At 39.9% G+C, this 21,678-nt stretch overlaps 1 protein-coding gene across 43 annotated transcripts in view; it reads right to left on the bottom strand.

Moving 5' to 3' along the window:
- The window catches only part of PTPRD (protein tyrosine phosphatase receptor type D), a 2,806,079-nt gene that overhangs the window by 100,831 nt on the left and 2,683,570 nt on the right, over window positions 1-21,678 (bottom strand). For 17 of the 43 annotated variants that reach the window (XM_073668359.1, XM_073668367.1, XM_073668350.1 and 14 more), the window contains 4 exons: window positions 18,046-18,633; window positions 17,604-17,704; window positions 14,857-15,116; window positions 11,344-11,434 (listed from right to left, as the gene is read on the bottom strand). In XM_073668359.1, the coding sequence (XP_073524460.1) occupies window positions 11,344-11,434; window positions 14,857-15,116; window positions 17,604-17,704; window positions 18,046-18,633 (1,040 nt within the window). The remainder of the gene's footprint in view (window positions 1-11,343; window positions 11,435-14,856; window positions 15,117-17,603; window positions 17,705-18,045; window positions 18,634-21,678) is intronic. The other 26 variants (XM_073668376.1, XM_073668512.1, XM_073668394.1 and 23 more) reach the window with 3 other exon arrangements.

Raw genomic sequence — 21,678 nt, 5'->3', positions numbered from 1 at the left:
TCACAATTTCCCAGCTAAAAGGTAGGAGGTGTCACACAGAAGTCCAAATAGTTAAACAGTAGGTAGCCCAGTCTTCAGCCGCCCTCTGTCAAAGGGACAGCGTTTTCATAACTAAATTAGAAAGAAAAATGTTCACTTTTGCAATTTATATGTTTATTTGCGAATGTATTTATTTTGAATAACTCCAGGTGATACATTTCCTTTAAGATAGTTTTCTATTTCCTCCATAATCAGCTATTATTTACTAGAAGTAATTGAGCTAAATGCTCCTATGCCCTAGGTATGGAAACATGTAGCAATTGTCACATGTAGCTGAATCAGGCCCATATGCCATTGCCAATGGCCACACAATTTTGCAGGTAAAACTGAGATAGTATCTTTAAAATTGTGTGCCTGTTTGCCACTGCATGTAGGCTTTGTTACAGCGGGTGCTGTGTCTGCACCCGTAAACAGTCACATTCCTGAGCTTCACCCTCCTGGATGCCTTTCATCAAGATTGTAAATGGTCCTGGTAGAACAAAGAAGACAATAAATTCTCCTTCAGCTGTGATTCACTCCAAGACTACAAGAGTAGTCATTCTTAAACCAGTCAAATACACAAATTACGTTGGTCCACTTTGCAAATAGATGCAAGCGCTATCTGCCATTTAAATAAATACTATCTCATAACCTTAAAAGACAGCTATTTTTTCCAAAAAACACTCATGAACACTAGCACACTGAATAACATTGGTCAGAGGGCTGTTTGTGCGCGATCCGATTGTGCGGGAATGAAACAACGTTAATAAGCAGGTAGCCTTACGGACAAGAAGTACAAAGGAGCGGAAGCACACAGCTGCCTTGTCATAGTTTTTATATCATTTATGGCAGGATGAAATGCGAGTGGCCGGCTGCAACAATGGAATATGCGCTAAGATTCAATCTACTTGCAAATATTTTAGTGCTTTCTATAACCCTTCACTCCACCATTTGCAAATATTATCTTTTTAACAATATATTTAAATTAGTTTAATGATTATTCTCCTCCATCATATCAATAATGCATTGAAATGTAAGTGCGTAAAAGGCTAATAGAGGGTCACAGAACTGGTCTCTAGGTAAATGAGCCACAATGAGCTGATTTCCATGATGAAAACAGTGAAATGAATGGCCACATAACTCAGAACACTATTGAAGACAACGACGGAGGAAAAAAAAGAAAAAAGAAGAAATTATTTAGAAGAAAAGCAGCAATATTTTCCCTTTCACAAAACATTTTATGTGGTGAATGCAGTTCCGGGAGATATATGAAGGTCTTTGGTCCTTTATCGGGAATCATTTTCATTTTCCAGTCAATGCATATCTTATTTCCTCCACCATTAATTCTACAATGAGGCCTCAACTCTTCATTATACTGGTACAAAGTGGGAAGCAACCCATTCTGACCCAAAAAATTCTGAATTAATAAATGTTCTTTATCAAACTATTACACACATTAATGCACCACAAAGTACAGGATGATTAAAATGGCACTTTGTTATGGAAACCAGTTTCACATAGCCAGGCAATGCAATCTGAAGAAAGTTCAATGTCACCCCTTCTTTTATCCTTTGAAACTTTGCATTGTGCTACAATATTTCAAGGTTACAGCTAGGTCTGAAGCTTACAATGTTCCTCATTTATCTGTAGGCTTCCAATTGTTACTGTGTCTGTATTAAAATCTTATGCATTTCTTTCTTTCTTTTCAAAACAATATTTGTACTATATACACATGCATTATAATTTGTCTATAGAAATACTTGAATTCTGTGATGCATTAGCACAATATATGTATTGTGTTACAGTATGGGGTCAACATCAATACTGAAAACAATGTCATAGTTGACATGTTTGGCTCCTGATGCTCAAATGCCTCATTTATGTTGCACAACACTATATGTTGTCATCCTAACAGTAGTTATTTGCTGTCATACATTTCTGGCAATAAAATATTATGTTCAGGTCCAAAAATATTCCTTCTGAACATTTACATGTCTAGGTGACATTTTTATTTTAAGGGAATCATTCAGTAAGATCTGATCCCCAAACTGCATATAAGGGTAGTAGCATGCAGGTCTTTGAAATGTTAATCCATTGGCACCTTTAAATCTTCTATCTGTTGCTGCATTCCCAAGAATTCATAAGCATTCCTGTTTTAATCCATAACCAAATGAAGCATTACGTATTCTGGGTGTGACAGAGCCTCTGCCTCCAGATCTGCATTTTCTACCTAGCACCAGCCTCTTTGGCTTCATTGATAGCTCACTGTATGTGTGAAGTCATGAGCTAGGCAAGGAAATCAAACAGTGAGCTATTAAACAACCTAAAGAGGCTCACAAAATTAAGTGGGTGTTTAAGTGCTCTGTCATGCCCAGAGCACTTAATGCATCATTACCTTATGAAGTAAAACGTGAATTTCTTGGAAATGCAGCAACAGATAGAAGACATAAAGGAGTCCATGGATTTACATTTCAAAGAGCAGCATTCCCATACATTGTTTTGTTTTCCAGCAAAATGATGTACTCCCTGATATAACACAGTCAGATCATAAATGGGTTCTGGCAAATGATGACACATTGTCATTTCCAGTTTTCTTCTGCTGTGACGGACAGAAAACCAGAAATGTTTTGTGAGATGTAAACACAGCTTTATATGTGATTATTAAAGATGGTTCATTCATAAGGTTTCTTTTTTTGTAGGGGTGTCTGTTAAACGTGATCACATTTTCATTACTTAGATTGCATTGCATTTGCCAAGGATGTATCACTATTTCAGTAAGGAAGCATTTCCATATTTCCTTTCAATATCCCATCTTCTGATGTCATGCTATGGAAACTTGTCATTTAAAAATCTATTTATACCCTTAAAAAAGGAAACCTGTTGCCTCTTGCACATTTCCACTGCAATGACTCTACAATTCTAATTAATGGGTGTTGTACAATACAAAACAGTACCAAGTATCTTCCTGTATGCCGTGGCTAAAGGTATGTGCATACTGTGCGGATTTGCTGCGGTTTTGACGCTGCGTTTTTATGCAGCGTCAAAACCGCAGCGGCCAGATGTTACAGCATAGTGGATGGGATTTCTAGAAATCCCATGCCCACTATGCGTTTTTGTGCACCTGCGGGTCACCTGCGGAAACTGACATGAGGTGCGTTTTTCAGATCCGCAGCATGTCTACTTCTCTTGCAGAAACGCATGCGGATTTCCCCATAGACTTGCATTAGATGAGGAAAATCAGCATGGGTAAAAACACCAAGTGTGTTTTATGTGCGTTTCCGCAGCGGAAACGCGCACTAAAACGCTACATGATGATCAATAAAGTTTGTATAAAAAAAACCTATTCTCTAATTTCAACATGAAGACATGAAAAATGCATGTGGCAAAACAGCATCAAAAAATGCATGCGGCAAAACCGCATGTGAAAGCCGCATGTAAAAGCCGCAAGTAACCTAATGTGCATATTAGGTGCGGAAATGGTGCAGAAATTCTGCAGAGTCAAAACCGCAGCAAATCCGCACCGTGTGCACATACCCTAATAATAGTACCTTCAAAAAGTGGTCTGGGTCATGGGCACCCAAGACTCATATATGTACTGTAGCCGGCAAGGTCTTATCCCACTAAAGAGTTATTTGGGGAGAAATTGCACAGAACGGCTATTGAACAATAGTGAGAGCAGTTCTGTGCAATTTCTCCCCAAATAGCTCTTTAATGGGATAAGACCTTGCCAGCTACAGTACATATATGAGTCTTGGGTGCCTATGATCCAGTCCATTTGTCTTTCTTGGACCACTTTTTGAAGGCACTACTAACCACAGCATACAGGAAGGCATGGCATCATGGAGCGTTGAAGTGTCCCTGACCCAGTCCAATTAGCCATCACAATTTGATATTTGTCAAAGTTGCTCATATCCTTACGCTTGCTATTTTTTCCTACTTCTAGCGCATCAACTTTAAGGACTGACTATTCACTTGCTGCCTAAAATATCCAGACCTTTGATAGGTATCATAATCATAAAATAATCAATTAATCACTTGTCAATGGTTTTACTATTATGGCTAAGTCTGATATATTGAAGGACATGGATAAATCCTACACTGATCTTAGTCAAGGACTAAATGTGCATTTTCATTGCGCAATGACCAGTGTTAAATGACCGCCAAGTGCGGACTTGTTTGTTGGTCAGCGGTCGTTTAATACCCTGTGTTCACAGATAGACTGCACTTCAGGTGTGCACTAAACAAACTGTAATAGATCGTTCTGTTCTGTGCGTTTAGACGGCCATTGTTCTCAGCAGCACAGGTCTAGTTTCCACAGGACAATACACTGCCGAGAACAATGATCTCTTGGGTAAACTAGATCATTTCACCCGACGAACAATCATTTTGTTTGTTTGTCAGATTGTTTGGCAGCCTGTTTAGAGCTACGGTTATCGTGAAATGAGTGTTCCTAGAATCGCTTGTTCGTGATAATAGTGCAGTGTAAATGGACCTTAATGCTCCAAGTCTAATGCAGTGAATGTTATCATGAGAGCAGCTCACAGAAGTTATCAGATAACTGTATGCAGGTGGCTCTTTTTAATGCTGCTTCGCTGATTACTCCAAGGCATCACATTAGATATCAGATGAACTAGAATTGACTTTTGCCATTTACGGAATTGGAGATAAACTAGTGATATAATAATGGTTTGGAATGAGAGCGTAAATGAGCAATAGCCTTAATATTGGCATAAATGTTAATTTTATGTAAATGGAGTAGAATGAATCAAGTCACAATGGAGTATGAGCATTAAAAGGATATAATTGCAGAAGGGCCATGATGGGGCTCTACCATAGAATCTCAGCGGAATAACAGATTAAATTGTAAACCATGATATGCTGGTACAGCTTCATGCACATAGACACAAGGCAAATCTATCCATTTCTACAAAATTATAGCTGAATACATCATTATTAAATGGTTAATACTCAAAATATCACAGGTTTGTGATTTATAAAATATTGCTGAGATCTATAAAACATTATGTTTCCATATTCAATTCAGATTATAATCTACAAATGCTGACTACCGACTGCCATTAGTTTAATAAATTCTGAAACAGGAAAGAGGAGAGGAACTTCAGGGTCTTTTGAACACTCAAGCTTTGAGCTAAGCCTTAGGGCATTTTCAGCGTAGTATATCATGAGTGCATTTATGCATCTGTCTTATTGATGTACCAGCCCAACCATGGGTCTAAGGACCGAAAATGAAAATTTAACAGGGATCCATGAAGCTGACAGTTTAGGTCAGATATATTTTTAAATAAATCCAAATTGAGACAGACAAACCCTACAGTCTCTGCATTTTTATTGGGAGAGAACAATGTTGCAGGTTGCATTATTTTTACTGTTAAAAATACTGGAATTGCTGGTGGAAAAACTCTCCCCCTACTGTCCCCTAATTAAAAAAAATAAAGACTAGTTTGGACTTGTTACAACTCTTAAAGGGAACTTGTCATGTAACCTGCAGGTATGGGATTAATCTGCAGGTTAATAGCGTTCTGAAGCTACCTGACGTCTGCATTGAGAGCCCCGCTGTCAGGAGGAAATTAACTTAAATTGTGGGATTAATCTGCAGGTTAATAGCGTTCTGAAGCTGCCTGGCGTCTGCATTGAGAGCCCCGCTGTCGGGAAGAAATTAACTTAAGATATGGGATTAGTCTGCAGGTTAATAGCGTTCTGAAACTGCCTGGTGACTGCATTGAGAGCCCCACTGTCGGGAGGAAATTAATTTAAGATATGGGATTAATCTGCAGGTTAATAGCGTTCTGAAGCTGCCTGGCGCCTGCATTGAGAGCCCCGCTGTCGGGAGGAAATTAACTTAAAATATGGGATTAATCTGCAGGTTAATAGCATTCTGAAGCTGCCTGGCGCCTGCATTGAGAGCCCCGCTGTAGGGAGGAAATTAACTTAAGATATGGGATTAATCTGCAGGTTAATAGCGTTCTGAAGCTATCTGGCGCCTGCATTGAGAGCCCCGCTGTCGGGAGGAAATTAACTTAAATAGTGGGATTAATCTGCAGGTTAATAGCCTTCTGAAGCTGCCTGGCATCTACCTTGAGAGCCCCGCTGTCGGGAGGAAATTATCTTAAATTGTGGGATTAATCTGCAGGTTAATAGCGTTCTGAAGCTATGTGGCGCCTGCATTCAGAGCCCCGCTGTCGGGAGGAAATTAATTTAAGATATGGGAATAATCTGCAGGTTAATAGCGTTCTGAAGCTGCCTGGCGTCTGCATTGAGAGCCCCGCTGTCAGGAGGAAATTAACTTAAGATATGGGATAAATCTGCAGGTTAACAGCGTTCTGAAGCTACCTGGCGCCTGCATTGAGAGCCCCACTGTCGGGAGGAAATTAACTTAAATTGTGGGATTAATCTGCAGGTTAATAGCGTTCTTAAGCTATGTGGCGCCTGCATTCAGAGCCCCGCTGTCGGGAGGAAATTAACTCAAGATATGGGAATAATCTGCAGGTTAATAGCGTTCTGAAGCTGCCTGGCGTCTGCATTGAGAGCCCCGCTGTCAGGAGGAAATTAACTTAAAATATGGGATTAATCTGCAGGTTAATAGCGTTCTAAAGCTGCCTGGTGCCTGCATTGAGAGCCCCACTGTCGGGAGGAAATTAATTTAAGATATGGGATTTTAATCTGCAGGTTAATAGCGTTCTGAAGCTGCCTGGCGTCTGCATTAAGAGCCCCGCTGTCAGGAGGAAATTAACTTAAGATATGGGATTAATCTGCAGGTTAATAGCGTTCTGAAACTGCCTGGTGCCTGCATTGAGAGCCACACTGTCGGGAGGAAATTAATTTAAGATATGGGATTAATCTGCAGGTTAATAGCGTTCTGAAGCTATGTGGCGCCTGCATTCAGAGCCCCGCTGTCGGGAGGAAATTAACTTAAGATATGGGATTAGTCTGCAGGTTAATAGCGTTCTGAAACTGCCTGGTGCCTGCATTGAGAGCCCCACTGTCGGGAGGAAATTAATTTAAGATATGGGATTAATCTGCAGGTTAATAGCGTTCTGAAGCTGCCTGGCGCCTGCATTGAGAGCCCCGCTGTCGGGAGGAAATTAACTTAAAATATGGGATTAATCTGCAGGTTAATAGCGTTCTGAAGCTGCCTGGCGTCTGCATTGAGAGCCCCGCTGTCGGGAGGAAATTAACTTAAATTGTGGGATTAATCTGCAGTTTAATAGCGTTCTGAAGCTATGTGGCGCCTGCATTCAGAGCCCCGCTGTCGGGAGGAAATTAATTTAAGATATGGGAATAATCTGCAGGTTAATAGCGTTCTGAAGCTGCCTGGTGTCTGCATTGAGAGCCCCGCTGTCAGGAGGAAATTAACTTAAGATATGGGATTAATCTGCAGGTTAACAGCGTTCTGAAGCTACCTGGCGCCTGCATTGAGAGCCCCGCTGTCGGGAGGAAATTAACTTAAATTGTGGGATTAATCTGCAGGTTAATAGCGTTCTGAAGCTGCCTGGCGTCTGCATTGAGAGCCCCGCTGTCGGGAGGAAATTAACTTAAATTGTGGGATTAATCTGCAGGTTAATAGCGTTCTGAAGCTATGTGGCGCCTGCATTCAGAGCCCCGCTGTCGGGAGGAAATTAACTCAAGATATGGGAATAATCTGCAGGTTAATAGCGTTCTGAAGCTGCCTGGCGTCTGCATTGAGAGCCCCGCTGTCAGGAGGAAATTAACTTAAAATATGGGATTAATCTGCAGGTTAATAGCGTTCTAAAGCTGCCTGGTGCCTGCATTGAGAGCCCCACTGTCGGGAGGAAATTAATTTAAGATATGGGATTTTAATCTGCAGGTTAATAGCGTTCTGAAGCTGCCTGGCGTCTGCATTAAGAGCCCCGCTGTCAGGAGGAAATTAACTTAAGATATGGGATTAATCTGCAGGTTAATAGCGTTCTGAAACTGCCTGGTGCCTGCATTGAGAGCCACACTGTCGGGAGGAAATTAATTTAAGATATGGGATTAATCTGCAGGTTAATAGCGTTCTGAAGCTGCCTGGCGCCTGCATTGAGAGCCCCGCTGTAGGGAGGAAATTAACTTAAGATATGGAATTAATCTGCAGGTTAATAGCGTTCTGAAGCTGCCTGGTGCCTGCATTGAGAGCCCCGCTGTCAGGAGGAAATTAAGTTAAAATATGGGATTAATCTGCAGGTTAATAGCGTTCTAAAGCTGCCTGGTGCCTGCATTGAGAGCCCCACTGTCGGGAGGAAATTAATTTAAGATATGGGATTTTAATCTGCAGGTTAATAGCGTTCTGAAGCTGCCTGGCGCCTGCATTGAGAGCCCTGCTGTAGGGAGGAAATTAACTTAAGATATGGGATTAATCTGCAGGTTAATAGCGTTCTGAAGCTGCCTGGTGCCTGCAATGAGAGCCCCACTGTCGGGAGGAAATTAATTTAAGATATGGGATTTTAATCTGCAGGTTAATAGCGTTCTGAAGTTGCCTGGTGCCTGCATTGAGAGCCCTGCTGTATGGAGGAAATTATCTTAAGATATGGGATTAATCTGCAGGTTAATAGCGTTCTGAAGCTACCTGGCGCCTGCATTGAGAGCCCCGCTGTTGGGAGGAAATTAACTTAAGATATGGGATTAATCTGCAGGTTAATAGCGTTCTGAAGCTGCCTGGTGCCTGCATTGAGAGCCCCTCTGTCGGGAGGAAATTAACTTAAGATATGGGATTAATCTGCAGGTTAATAGCGTTCTGAAGCTGCCTGGTGACTGCATTGAGAGCCCCGCTGTCGGGAGGAAATTAACTTAAGATATGGGATTAATCTGCAGGTTAATAGCGTTCTGAAGCTGCCTGACGCTTGCATTGAGAGCCCTGCTGTCGGGAGGAAATTAACTTAAAATATGGGATTAATCTGCAGGTTAATAGCGTTCTGAAGCTGCCTGGTGCCTGCATTGAGAGCCCCGCTGTCGGGAGGAAATTAACTTAAGATATGGGATTAATCTGCAGGTTAATAGCGTTCTGAAGCTGCCTGACGCTTGCATTGAGAGCCCTGCTGTCGGGAGGAAATTAACTTAAAATATGGGATTAATCTGCAGGTTAATAGCGTTCTGAAGCTGCCTGGTGCCTGCATTGAGAGCCCCGCTGTAGGGAGGAAATTATCTTAAGATATGGGATTAATCTGCAGGTTAATAGTGTTCTGAAGCTACCTGGCGCCTGCATTGAGAGCCCCGCTGTTGGGAGGAAATTAACTTAAGATATGGGATTAATCTGCAGGTTAATAGCATTCTGAAGCTGCCTGGTGCCTGCATTGAGAGCCCCGCTGTCGGGAGGAAATTAAATTAAGATATGGGATTAATCTGCAGGTTAATAGCTTTCTGAAGCTGCCTGCCGTCTGCATTGAGAGCCCTGCTGTCGGGAGGAAAATAATTTAAGATATGGGATTAATCTGCAGGTTAGTAGCGTTCTGAAGCTGCCCGGCACCAGTAATGAGAGCCCCGCTGTAAGGAGGAAATTAACTTTATTCCTCCCGGCAGCCACAGGCTTTCAGTCATAGGGGTGGGCGGCAGTGTAAAAATTAAAGGTAACGTATCATGTAGAAAAAAACACTATTAGCCTGCGGATATGGGGTTGATCTATAGGGTATTAGCGTTCTGAAGCTGCCTGGCGCCTTCATTGAGAGCCCTGCTGTCAGGAGGAAATTAACTTTATTCCTCTGGACAGCCACAGGATTTCAGTTATAGAGGTGGGCGGCACGGCTTCAGTCTCCGACCAGTCCATAGTGAGCAGAAGCTGTAACCGCGCTCTGGTACTGACTGACTCTCATGCTGAGCCGCGGTGTGGATACAGCCGCCACTTACTATGTACTGAGCGGTGACTGAGGTTGTGCGTAATACAAGAAGAGTTATCTGTGTGCTTAATGTTGTGTATAGTGTCACTACACTGCTTTATATTGATGTTCAGCAGTACTATAGAACACTCATTAAAGGGTTTGTATCAACATAAATTGTAGAAGTGCACCATTGCTTGATTCACATTGATTGAGGCACTCTCGATTGATTGATTGACGATTTGAGCCGACCAAAATTGTGTGCTGTCAGATGTAGTTAGCAAAGACAGCATCGGAGAAGTAACTGAATCTGGCTAGATTCACTGATTCAGCCAGCTTCAGACCTGCACCTACAAGCTCAACAGCAAAGAGCTTGTAAGAGCTGCACTCTTTGCTTAGGAGAATAGCCACTATTGATAGACCGCAGAGGTGGCCAGCAATCTAGGTAACAAGCAGTAGAGAACAGAATTAAAACTCCACCAGTTCTTGAGAACAAAGAGGATTTTTAATAAGATGCATATTGCAAAAGTTGTTTGTTTTTACAAAGCACATTGCAATTTTAACCATTTATCATGTTGAGAAAACCACATTAAATTCACCGCCCTTCAATGAGAAAAAAAAATCTGCTAATACTATCCTAGTCTATACAGCAAAGCCAACTAGTCTGCTATAGAAACACACACAGCATCCGTCTGTTGTCTTTGCTTTTCTGGGCATATTTTAGGATTTTTTCATGTAGATAATAAAAACCCTCAAAGAATCTATAAATAAAAAATAATGAAATAAAAAAAAAGTTTAAAATATAAGCTTTCATAAAATATGCCATTTTCTAATGCTTTACTACTAAACAAAAGTAAAGGAATACAAGAATAATACCTAAAATAATGTAATAACAGTACAATATAGTGGGCCGGTCCTATTTAAGCCACTAAGCTCCATCACAATGGACAGGCTTGGCCTATAAGGGCAAACATCCAAACGGCTCGGCCATGTTTGTTTCATTAGAAACTCTTTTAACTAGGACGTCGACATAGCAAGAAATATTAGCCGACGTTAAAAGAACCACGAGGTATAGGTCAAAAGTTAAACAGCATTGCAAATTGCAATTTAGCATTTGTTTCAGATTTAGCAAATGCTACTAATGAACGCGACCTTTAATAGAGTTCATATCCATAGAGATTAAGCCTTTGCTGTATAATCATTTCACCTCTTTGAACTTTCACATCTTTCTTTGCACTGAGCAAAGACTAAAATATTTATTACAAAGAGACGAGATTTGGCCTTTTTTTTTGGTGCTTTAATTTAAGTAATTAAACATTCTGTCCCCGCAGGCTGGGAACACGAATGATATGTTCAGTCTACAATTCACACTGACGTTATGTAGAAATTGCCCTCTCTTCATCATATCCAACATTTATAGTAATGGAGTGCTAAAAAAATAAGAGCTGGTGTATTGAGGGACAATGATGTAAGAAAATAGCAGAATTTCCTATATTACCTCATCTAATTCCATCTCATCTGGACTCTCCCAGGGCTTAATAAACTTGCCCCGTGACTTCTTCAAAGGGACAATGACAATGTAATAGCCTCTGTAATATAGAAATTGGTGATTAGAGCTTGTATACTATAGAATAAAAAAAAAACAAAACATTAATAATTAAATACTAAAACTACAAGGAGAAAAGCAAATTTATATTCGGTTATTATTAAAAAATTTCTATAAGCTGCACTCACTTTATGAGTGAGATAGGAAAAATTTGCATGCTGCATGCATTACCCTAAGTTAATTTTGTGAATTAATTACAGCATTGGTAATTCTTCCGCTACACTACACCTTTAATGGCATCCTTTTGTATAAGGAACAATATTTCATACTACAGCGCAGACAGCTACTCATTAATTCTAAGATGAAGTCAACCATCACTGCAGCCAAGAACATGCCTACTAATGTTTAGCAGTCTATTCACCGTTTGCTCATCCAGCCTGCACGCCAATCAGTCTCGAAATATTAAGAGTGCCGTATATCATTTTTGGCTAATCATTCGTTTTTTTCTATTAGAATTAAATTAAATAGTGGGCTAGGGATTTTAAAACTATATCAAGTTCTTACAATAGTAATATTATTGCCAAATTGCACAAATATATGATATCGGGCATACAGCACTATTCTTGACTTCAATAAGGTCCGTTGAGCACCATTGGTATTAGACATCGTATTCACCAAGATACAAGAGTGGGAATAGCCTAGTGTGTGAAGTTCATACAACCTATGGGGTATATATGGATACTTGATACAGACTCATATATCCTTGGAATAACTACACTTAAAAATCCAAATTTTTCCAGGACTAAGCCTAGAAAAAACTCCAATAATCCTAATACTGTGAATGTTTTTAAATGTGGGAAAAGTTGAAGCAAGCTCAGGATCTGTTGGGCAGTATTAATCAGCACTACTAGGATATATACAGTCATGGCCAAAAGTTTTGAGAATGACACCAAAATTATATTTTCACATGATCTACTGGCCTCTGGTTTTTATTAGTGTTTGTCTGATGTTTATATCACATACAGAAATATAATTGCAATCATATTATGAGTACCAATGGGTTATATTGACAGTTAGAATGAGTTAATGCAGCAAGTCAATATTTGCAGTGTTGCCCCTTCTTCTTCAAGACCTCTGTAATTCTCCCTGGCATGCTCTCAATCAACTTTTGGACCAAATCCTGACTGATAGCAGTCCATTCTTGCATAATCAATGCTTGCATTTTGCCAGAATTTGTTGGTTTTTGTTTGTCCACCCGTCTCTTGATGATTGACCACAAGTTCTCAATGGGATTAAGATCTGGGGAGTTTCCAGGCCATGGACCCAAAATCTCTATGTTTTGTTCCATGAGCCATTTAGTTATCACCTTTGCTTTATGGCAAGGTGCTCCATCATGCTGGAAAAGGCATTGTTGGGCGCCAAACTGCTCTTGGACGGTTGGGAGAAGTTGCTCTTGGAGGACATTCTGGTACTATTCTTTATTCATGGCTGTGTTTTTAGGCAAGGCTGTGAGTGAGCCGATTCCCTTGGCTGAGAAGCAACCCCACACATGAATGGTTTCAGGATGCTTTACAGTTGGCATGAGACAAGACTGATGGTAGCGCTCACCTCTTCTTCTCCAAATAAGCTGTTTTCCAGATGTCCCAAACAATTGAAAAGGGGATTCATCAGAGAAAATGACTTTGCCCCAGTCCTCAGCAGTCCACTACCTGTACCTTTTGCAGAATATCAGTCGGTCCCTGATGCTTTTTCTGGAGAGAAGTGGCTTCTTTGCTGCCCTCCTTGAAACCAGCCCTTGCTCAAAGAGTCTCCGCCTCACAGTGCATGCAGAAGCACTCACACCAGCCTGCTGCCATTCCTGAGCAAGCTCGGCACTGCTGGTAGTCCAATCCCGCAGCTGAAACAGTTTTAAGATACGGTCCTGGCGCTAGCTGGTCTTTCTTGGGAGCCCTGGAGCCTTTTTGACAACAATGGAAGCTCTCTCCTTGAAGTCCTTGATGATGCGATAGATTGTTGACTGAGGTGCAATCTTTGTAGCTGCGATACTCTTCCCTGTTAGGCCATTTTTGTGCAGTGCAATGATGGCTGCACGTGTTTCTTTAGAGATAACCATGGTTAACTGAAGAGAAACAATGATACCAAGAACCAGGCTCCTTTTAAAGTGTCCAGTGATGTCATTCTTACTTAATCATGACTGATTGATCGCCAGCCCTGTCCTCATCAACACCCACACCTGTGTTAATGGATCAATCACTAAAACGATGTTAGCTGCTCCTTTTAAGGCAGGACTGCAATGATGTTGAAATGTGTTTTGGGGGTTAAAGTTCATTTTCTGGGCAAATATTGACTTTGCAAGTACAGTAATTGCTGTTAAGCTGATCACTCTTCGACATTCAGGAGTATATGGCAAATTGCCATTACAAAAAATGAAGCAGTAAACTTTGGAAAAATTACTATTTGTCTCATTCTCAATACTGTAGATCCATTAATAAGGGAAGTATCCCAGATTCATCAATTTTCTCAAAAAAAACCCTTTAAATGTATCCAAATAAGTCGTAATCTGACATAGTCTTATAATTAATAATATAATTCTTTATTGAACACAGCAAACAACCATCATTAAAAACAACTTGCCCCTAAAATCCCAGTTAAAACCAATGGGCAGTGTGTTATACAAATAAGATTGTGACATATAAATAATTTTATATATATATATATATATATATATATATATATATATATATATATCTCAATGATCAAATACACATTTTACAGTAAACAAATCAATAGCTATTTCACGATTATATAAATACACAGTTAGAGTATAAAAATCAGTGACCATATCATAATTGTATATATATATATATATATATATATATATATATATATATACTATAGAGGTGGACTATACGCCCAGTGGGCACCACGATAGAAACAGTTAAATATTGATTATATCTATAAAGAGTACAATCCATGTAACGATACCACACTGCCCAGCACCCCTACGCGTGTTTCGCGGGGTGACCCGCCGAGGAAGCAACAAAGGGGTCTTTTATTTGAGAAAATCTGTTGGGCAGTATACCTCACTAGTATTCACCGACAGATTGCCCAAATAAAAGCCTCCGATGTAAGCCATTGCATAGGGATAAAATGGCATATGACAACCACTGACTATGCGGTAATAGGTTGTTATTTTTTTTTACTTGGTCTCTCTATATAGAAAAGAACAGCCGACTTTGCTTTTCTATACAGTAGAAAAAAGAATGCATTGCAAAAAACAAATAGTGTTTTCCAAATGACACTCTTGTGGCATATGTTAGCAGCTATGGATATATTTGGTGTTAAACAAAAAATAATTTAATTGGTAACAGTAGGTAACGAGTCTCTTTTGATGAATGAGGCTCATAGATTTTAAAAAAATAGCAGAAACATAATTGATAGTAAGATATAAGAGAGGAGACTTACTTTATTTTTTCATTCGCAGGAACTTCCGGCAACTCTACCGTTATCATGCCATCTGAGTTGGTCTTCCCAATAAAAACTGGCTTAGTTCGGAGTACGTCTGGTGCAGTTTTTGCTGCCACTCTGTGCTGCAGTCCCCCTGCACTATTTCCTCTATTAGTCAGGACAAAGGAGTATAAGGTTTCCGGTTTTAGATTGATGATGAGTTTCTGTGTGGCCCGACCGTCAACTTCAGCAGCCTTCTTCCCGTCATCATACAGAATCTTATAGGGTGGAAAATGTATTAAAAAATTAGACTTATACAAAAAATTCAGGTTGTTATTACTGTGTAATATGTGAGTGAGTGTGTGTGTGTGTGTGTGTGCATCAACCCTTCATTGAGATTTTCAATGATATTACCTTTACCACTTTTTAATAGTTTGTAACATTTTGGACTCATACAATAAACATATAAAATATAGGGTATATTCCTGAATTACACTCCAAGTATGTGTAGGTACTTTTGCAGGTTTATATATTATTCTCCAGCAGCCATACTAATTAGATTTACTGAGTTATATACAACTCTACAGCATTTTACAGTTTTTTAGCTTATAATATACATATAATACATAGATTTTTAGATATAAATATACAGTACAGACCAAAAGTTTGGACACACCTTCTCATTTAAAGATTTTTCTGTATTTTCATGAGTATGAAAATTGTATATTCACACTGAAGGCATCAAAACTATGAATTAACACATGTGGAATTATATACTTAACAAAAAAGTGGGAAGCAACTGAAAATATGTCTTATATTCTAGATTCTTCAAAGTAGCCACCTTTTGCTTTGATGACTGCTTTGAACACTCTTGGCATTCTCTTGATGAGCTTCAAGAGGTAGTCACCGGAAATGGTTTTCACTTCACAGGTGTGCCCTGTCAGGTTTAATAAGTGGGATTTCTTGCCTTATAAATGGGGTTGGGACCATCAGTTGTGTTGAGCAGAAGTCAGGTGGATACACAGCTGATAGGCCTACTGAATAGACTGTTAAAATTTGTATTATGGCAAGAAAAAAGCAGCTAAGTAAAGAAAAACGAGTGGCCATCATTACTTTAAGAAATGAAGGTCAGTCAGTGCGAAAAATTGGGAAAACTTTGAAAGTGTCCCCAAGTGCAGTTGCAAAAACCATCAAGCGCTACAAAGAAACTGGCTCACATGAGGACCGCCCCAGGAAAGGAAGACCAAGAGTCACCAGCCTCAGAAATCGCAGGTTAACAGCAGCTCAGATTAGAGACCAGGCCAATGTCACACAGAGTTCTAGCAGCAGACACATCTCTGCAACAACTGCTATGAGGAGACTTTGTGCAGCAGGCCTTCATGGTAAAATAGCTGCCAGGAATCCACTGCTAAGGACAGGCAACAAGCAGAAGAGACTTGTTTGGGCTAAAGAACACAAGGAATGGACATTAGATCAGTGGAAATCTGTGCTTTGGTCTGATGAGTCCAAATTTGAGATCTTTGGTTCCAACCACTGTGTCTTTGTGCGACGCAAAAAAGGTGAACGGATGGACTCTACATGCCTGGTTCCCACCATGAAGCATAGAGGAGGAGGTGTGATGGTGTGGGGGTGCTTTGCTGGTTACACTATTGGGGATTTATTCAAAATTGAAGGCATACTGAACCAGCATGGCTACCACAGCATCTTGCAGCGGCATGCTATTCCATCCGGTTTGCGTTTAGTTGGACCATCATTTATTTTTCAACAGGACAATGACCCCAAACACACCTCCAGGCTGTGTAAGGGCTATTTGACCAAGAAGGAGAGTGATGGGGTGCTACGCCAGATGACCTTGCCTCCACAGTCACCAGATCTGAACCCAATCGACATGGTTTGGGGTGAGCTGGACGGCAGAGTGAAGGCAAAAGGGCCAACAAGTGCTAAGCATCTCTGGGAACTCCTTCAAGATTGTTGGAAGACCATTTCCGGTGACTACCTCTTGAAGCTCATCAAGAGAATACCAAGAGTGTGCAAAGCAGTCATCAAAGCAAAAGGTGGCTACTTTGAAGAACCTAGAATATAAGACATATTTTCAGTTGTTTCACACTTTTTTGTTAAGTATATAATTCCACATGTGTTAATTCATAGTTTTGATGCCTTCAGTGTGAATGTACAATTTTCATAGTCATGAAAATACAGAAAAATCTTTAAATGAGAAGGCGTGTCCAAACTTTTGGACTGTACTGTTTATTTCTACACATACTTTTATGGAGCTATTTATATCTAAATCATATTTTTACACCAAATGAAAATAACATGAAACTTTTGGACGAAATATAGTATAACTAAACAGGGGACATAAGAAGGACAAATTCACCGGAACTATAAGTTTCTCCGTGAAAATGCTTCTGATGAAAGTGATGGCCACAATAACGGTTTTCATGAGCCAGTAAATAGATAATGTTCAGAGGAAGTTATAGTGTAATATACACTGACACCACCATAGTGGTAGGGAAAAATGCTCAGCCTTGGGTTATAAACCTTAGAGCTGTCTGCACGGGCTGTCATCCTCTACTGTACATACCGCCATACTAGTATATCATACAGATGTACTGTACTAGACATATCGGATCATATCATTTGATATTGAACCACATGTTGTATAGTGTTCACAAACATTAAGGTCATACTTTCTTTCCCTGGAAGATAGACAAACTAAAGTGGATTGTATAAGTGTATTTCAATCATAAATCCATTCAACTTACTTTAAAAGGCAATGCGGAATTGTAGTTTTCTGGAATCTCCCATGACAGCAATACTGATGTCTTCATCACAGCTTTTACATGAAAATTTTTTGCGAACACTGCTGGAAAAGTAAGAAAATTGCATTTGCACTATTCTTTGATCGATTATACCTATCTTTCTTGGCCATGTCATGTGAATTTCAACAATTCTGTCAAGAGATGAAGAAACAGTTGAATTATGAAGACCCTTTGCTCCAGGTTGTCATCTTACCTGAGAGTGCTATGCAGGAACTAGCGAGATTAAACCCAACTGAGTGCTTTGGAAACACATTAAGGTTCATGTACATTACCTTATCCACTAATAAAGTGAGTTGTCCCATCAGGATAGCAACCATTCCTGCACCCTGATTTCCCAAGAAAAGATATTCCTCTAAGGAGAAAGCCTTAAGTAGACAAATCCTACCTTGATCTACTGGCAGTGTCCTGAATTGGACACTTGGACTAAAAGGACCAGGACCCTTGCTGGTATGAGCACGTATTTTAACATCATAAGAGGTATCAGGTTTTAACGCAGTGAGAGTCACGGTTGTGTCAGCAGGAACAATAGGAACTTCGAATGGATTGTATGGATTGTTGATATCCTTGTACAGGAGGGTGTATTTTATGATGACGCCATTTCTTTCTGCTAGGATGGGAGGTTGCCAAGTTATTTGAACTGATGTTGATGACATGCTGTCACAGTGAAGATTTTGAGGAAATCCAGTTGGTATCTCCTCTGGAATAGTAATTTCTTGGATGTTTTCTTCCCCAAAGCCCACTTTATTTCTGGCTGATAATTTAAATACATATGAGGCTCCTTTGTGGATTTCCTTGGCAGTAAAGTGGTCTTCTTTTTCTGAGAACTCTAGAGTGGTGAGAATGTCAATATCTTTACGACCATACTTTAGACGATAACCCATGACTGGGCCAAAGGTTTCTACTGGTGGATACCACTGAATGAGAGCAGTGTTCATCTGAGTGTGGTTGATAACAAGGCGAGGTCTACCTGGAACTGAAAAAAAAAGCCATTTTAATGTACTGACTATAAGAATACTCTTATTCCTTACATGAAAGAATACATTATGGGTCATATTTAGTCCTTGTTGGAGTTTTTAAAAGTCACTTTTATTCATAAATTTTGAAATAAAAAATACTCTATCTTTGTTCTTAACCTTTTTCCTACTTTTTAGAACAAAAAGTAGCATGGACTGTTAAAATGTTGAAAAATTGGCACAAAGATTTCAAGCATAAACATAATGACTCTAAGGGGGTACAGGAATAAAATTCACAATTGCTGAACCGACCACCATCATCTGGAAATCCCAAACCCTTCCCACAATGATGAACATATAAAAAAAATGACAAATACATATAAAAAAAAGACTTTAAAAAGGCCTAAAATAAAGAAAAACAGTCAAAAAACACCTACAATTTTACAAAAAAAGGCACAAATGCAATAATGAAGCAGGCACTTTTGGACAGATTTCTCAAAGTTTTTATGCCACAAAAGTGGTGCAAAAGCTTTGAAGAGTTGCAATATTTTTGCACAAAGCAGAGTTCTGCAAAAATGTTGTGACTTTCTGCATTTTCAATCAAGTCTGCAGAAATGGCTGGAACTTGGGGGGGGGGGGAGCTGGGACAGGGTGTGGCCACCATCCAATTCATCAAAACTGCTGGCATTTTGCCTGGACTAGCATTTTTATGGCAGCGCACGGAGACGCACGCCACTTAGAAGAGGCGCTAATTCAAGACTGCTGTAGCACGAGCGTGTGCTAATAAGGTTCTTGCAAAGGGCTGACTGATCTCATTGGAAAGCTAAGACAGCCCCCTTCTCTGCCTTGGCTGAGACAGAGAAGAGGGCTGTCATAAGTATTAATATAAACCAATCAGCCAACATTTACTCATGAAACAATTGGCCTTTAAGAGTCTATTCGGTTCAATACTGAACAGAGACACCCCACTTGCATGACTACAACCTCTTAGAAATTTGTCTACCTCTCCTGTAAAAAGAACAACCCTAGATATGCCTAATATCTTGTTCTCCCATCTGAAGTATACACTTTGGGAAAAAAACAAGGGTTAAAAAACATTTTATGAGTAAAACATGTCTAAATTTAATTCTTCTTCCTAAGAGGTAAAATAAATAATTACGTGGAGTGAGTCTTCATAATTATACCATTGGATTTAGAAATGTATACTAATCTCGCTGTTTTCATCCCATTTTTTTCATCTGTGACCTGTAACAATTCATCTACTTGCTCTAGGTCTCGGTTGCTGCATAGCTGATATTTTGTCTTATGTGAAGTATTGAAAAATCTGGAAAAGGGTAAGCTTAGAGAGAATAATTCTAAGCTGTATTCTTGTTTTGTGTTCTAACTATTATTAAAGCCAATGGAGCATAAGCAAACCGAGGAAAGTCCAAAGAAATGGAATAATAACTCCTTTAGGTTTCTAGTGAAGAGATTGCTAGAAGCTGTCACTAAATTATATATGTCATAAATTGCTTTTATTCTAGCGGCAGCCCTCACATTGATGACTATTTTTTTTTAACCTTGATTGGTGGTGCCTCTAAAAGAAATAAGAAATACAGCTAGACTTCCAAAAGAATTGAATCAGAAGAGAGCTTGCCTTATTAAAAAGAAATAACCTCCTCTACCTGGAGGCAAAGTGAAGTGTGTATCCTTGATATCTGGAGCCTAGTGTGCAGTAAAGTACATGTAGGTAGACCTTATTAAATTGAAAAAAAAGAAAATGGAGATAAGCCACATGTCTCAGCACATCTAAAGAATCGTACCACTACTGGTGATACAATAAACTGTTTTACAACATGAGAAATATGACTGGATGTACAAAGTATGGCCAATCTTACAAATGATTTCTTTATGGCACACGATGATGTAATGGCGCTTTATAATTTATTGCACAGTTTAAATAGTTAAAGAGAAAAAATCTGATACTGTTCAAAATTATAATTAATGTTATGTTAGTGTTTGGTTATGTTACTTAGATTTCTGGAGAACTTTAGGATATAAAACATTTTTACAGTGAACCTGTCATTCGATTAATGCACCACGGGTAGTATGAGGCAGAGCTTGGCCCCGTGATTGTAGCCGGGTTTGTTTTGTGCAGCATTTCAGATAAACCATAGTTCAAAAAGCCGGTTGGCGACTATAGGAAGAGACCTGACTTGTCCAGTACGCTCCCCGCTCAGCTCCTGTCATCAAATCTCTCCTATATTTGCACATAGGGAGAGATCTGTCAATCACCTGGAGTGGGGTGTGGAAAAGCCGGTTGGCGACTATAAGAAGAGACCTGACTTGTCCAGTATGCTTCCCGCTCTGCTCCTGTTATCAAATCTCTCCCATATTTGTACATAGAGAGAGATCTGTCAATCACCTGGAGTGGGGCGGCGGAAAGGCGGCGGGAGACCCAACCAGACCAGTCAAGTCTTTCTCTATAGTCTCAGGCCAGATTTTTATATTGTGTTTTCTCTGAACGTTGCAAGTTCTGATCCATGCTTCCATGGTTCAGGCAGCATGAATTTAATGATGGGTTTTCATAAAACCATTTATTTAAAAGGGTATATGGATATCATACAAGCAGGCCCCCTGCTCAGGAGCCAGTGTAGTGAGCGGCCAACGTTCTGTGATAATCATGCTGAGAAACTTGGGACCTCAATATAATACAATTACTTTCATATTAGAGGGGTGTTCAGTAATGAGGAGACAACCCTTAACACTGAAAATATACTACAACTTGTAAGAACGGTATATTACTTAAAGAGGTTGTCCAGTCTAAAATAACAAGTCACTCAATCTGACTGCAGACTTGTGAATCTTCACACATCGCGCACTGAGGATCCTCCAGTTGTCAGCACCGCGAATGGCGGTCACATGACCCCAAGTGTGCGATATTCATACTCCCAGCAAGAACCCAACAAGACTGTGCAATACATTTGCATTGAACGAGCTGGAAACAATCTAATTGGCTTCTGGCTGGGAGTATGAATGTCGCATACTTGCGGTCTCGTGACCGGTGTTCCCGGTGCCGACACCGG

The sequence above is a fragment of the Phyllobates terribilis genome, unplaced genomic scaffold, assembly GCF_046119375.1.
Source record: "Phyllobates terribilis strain yellow unplaced genomic scaffold, ASM4611937v1 Scaffold_1__5_contigs__length_1240528914, whole genome shotgun sequence".
In the NCBI taxonomy this organism is placed as follows: domain Eukaryota; kingdom Metazoa; phylum Chordata; class Amphibia; order Anura; family Dendrobatidae; genus Phyllobates; species Phyllobates terribilis.
The sequence above is the reverse complement of the archived record's forward strand: the minus strand, read 5'-3'. Positions and strand labels throughout refer to the sequence as shown.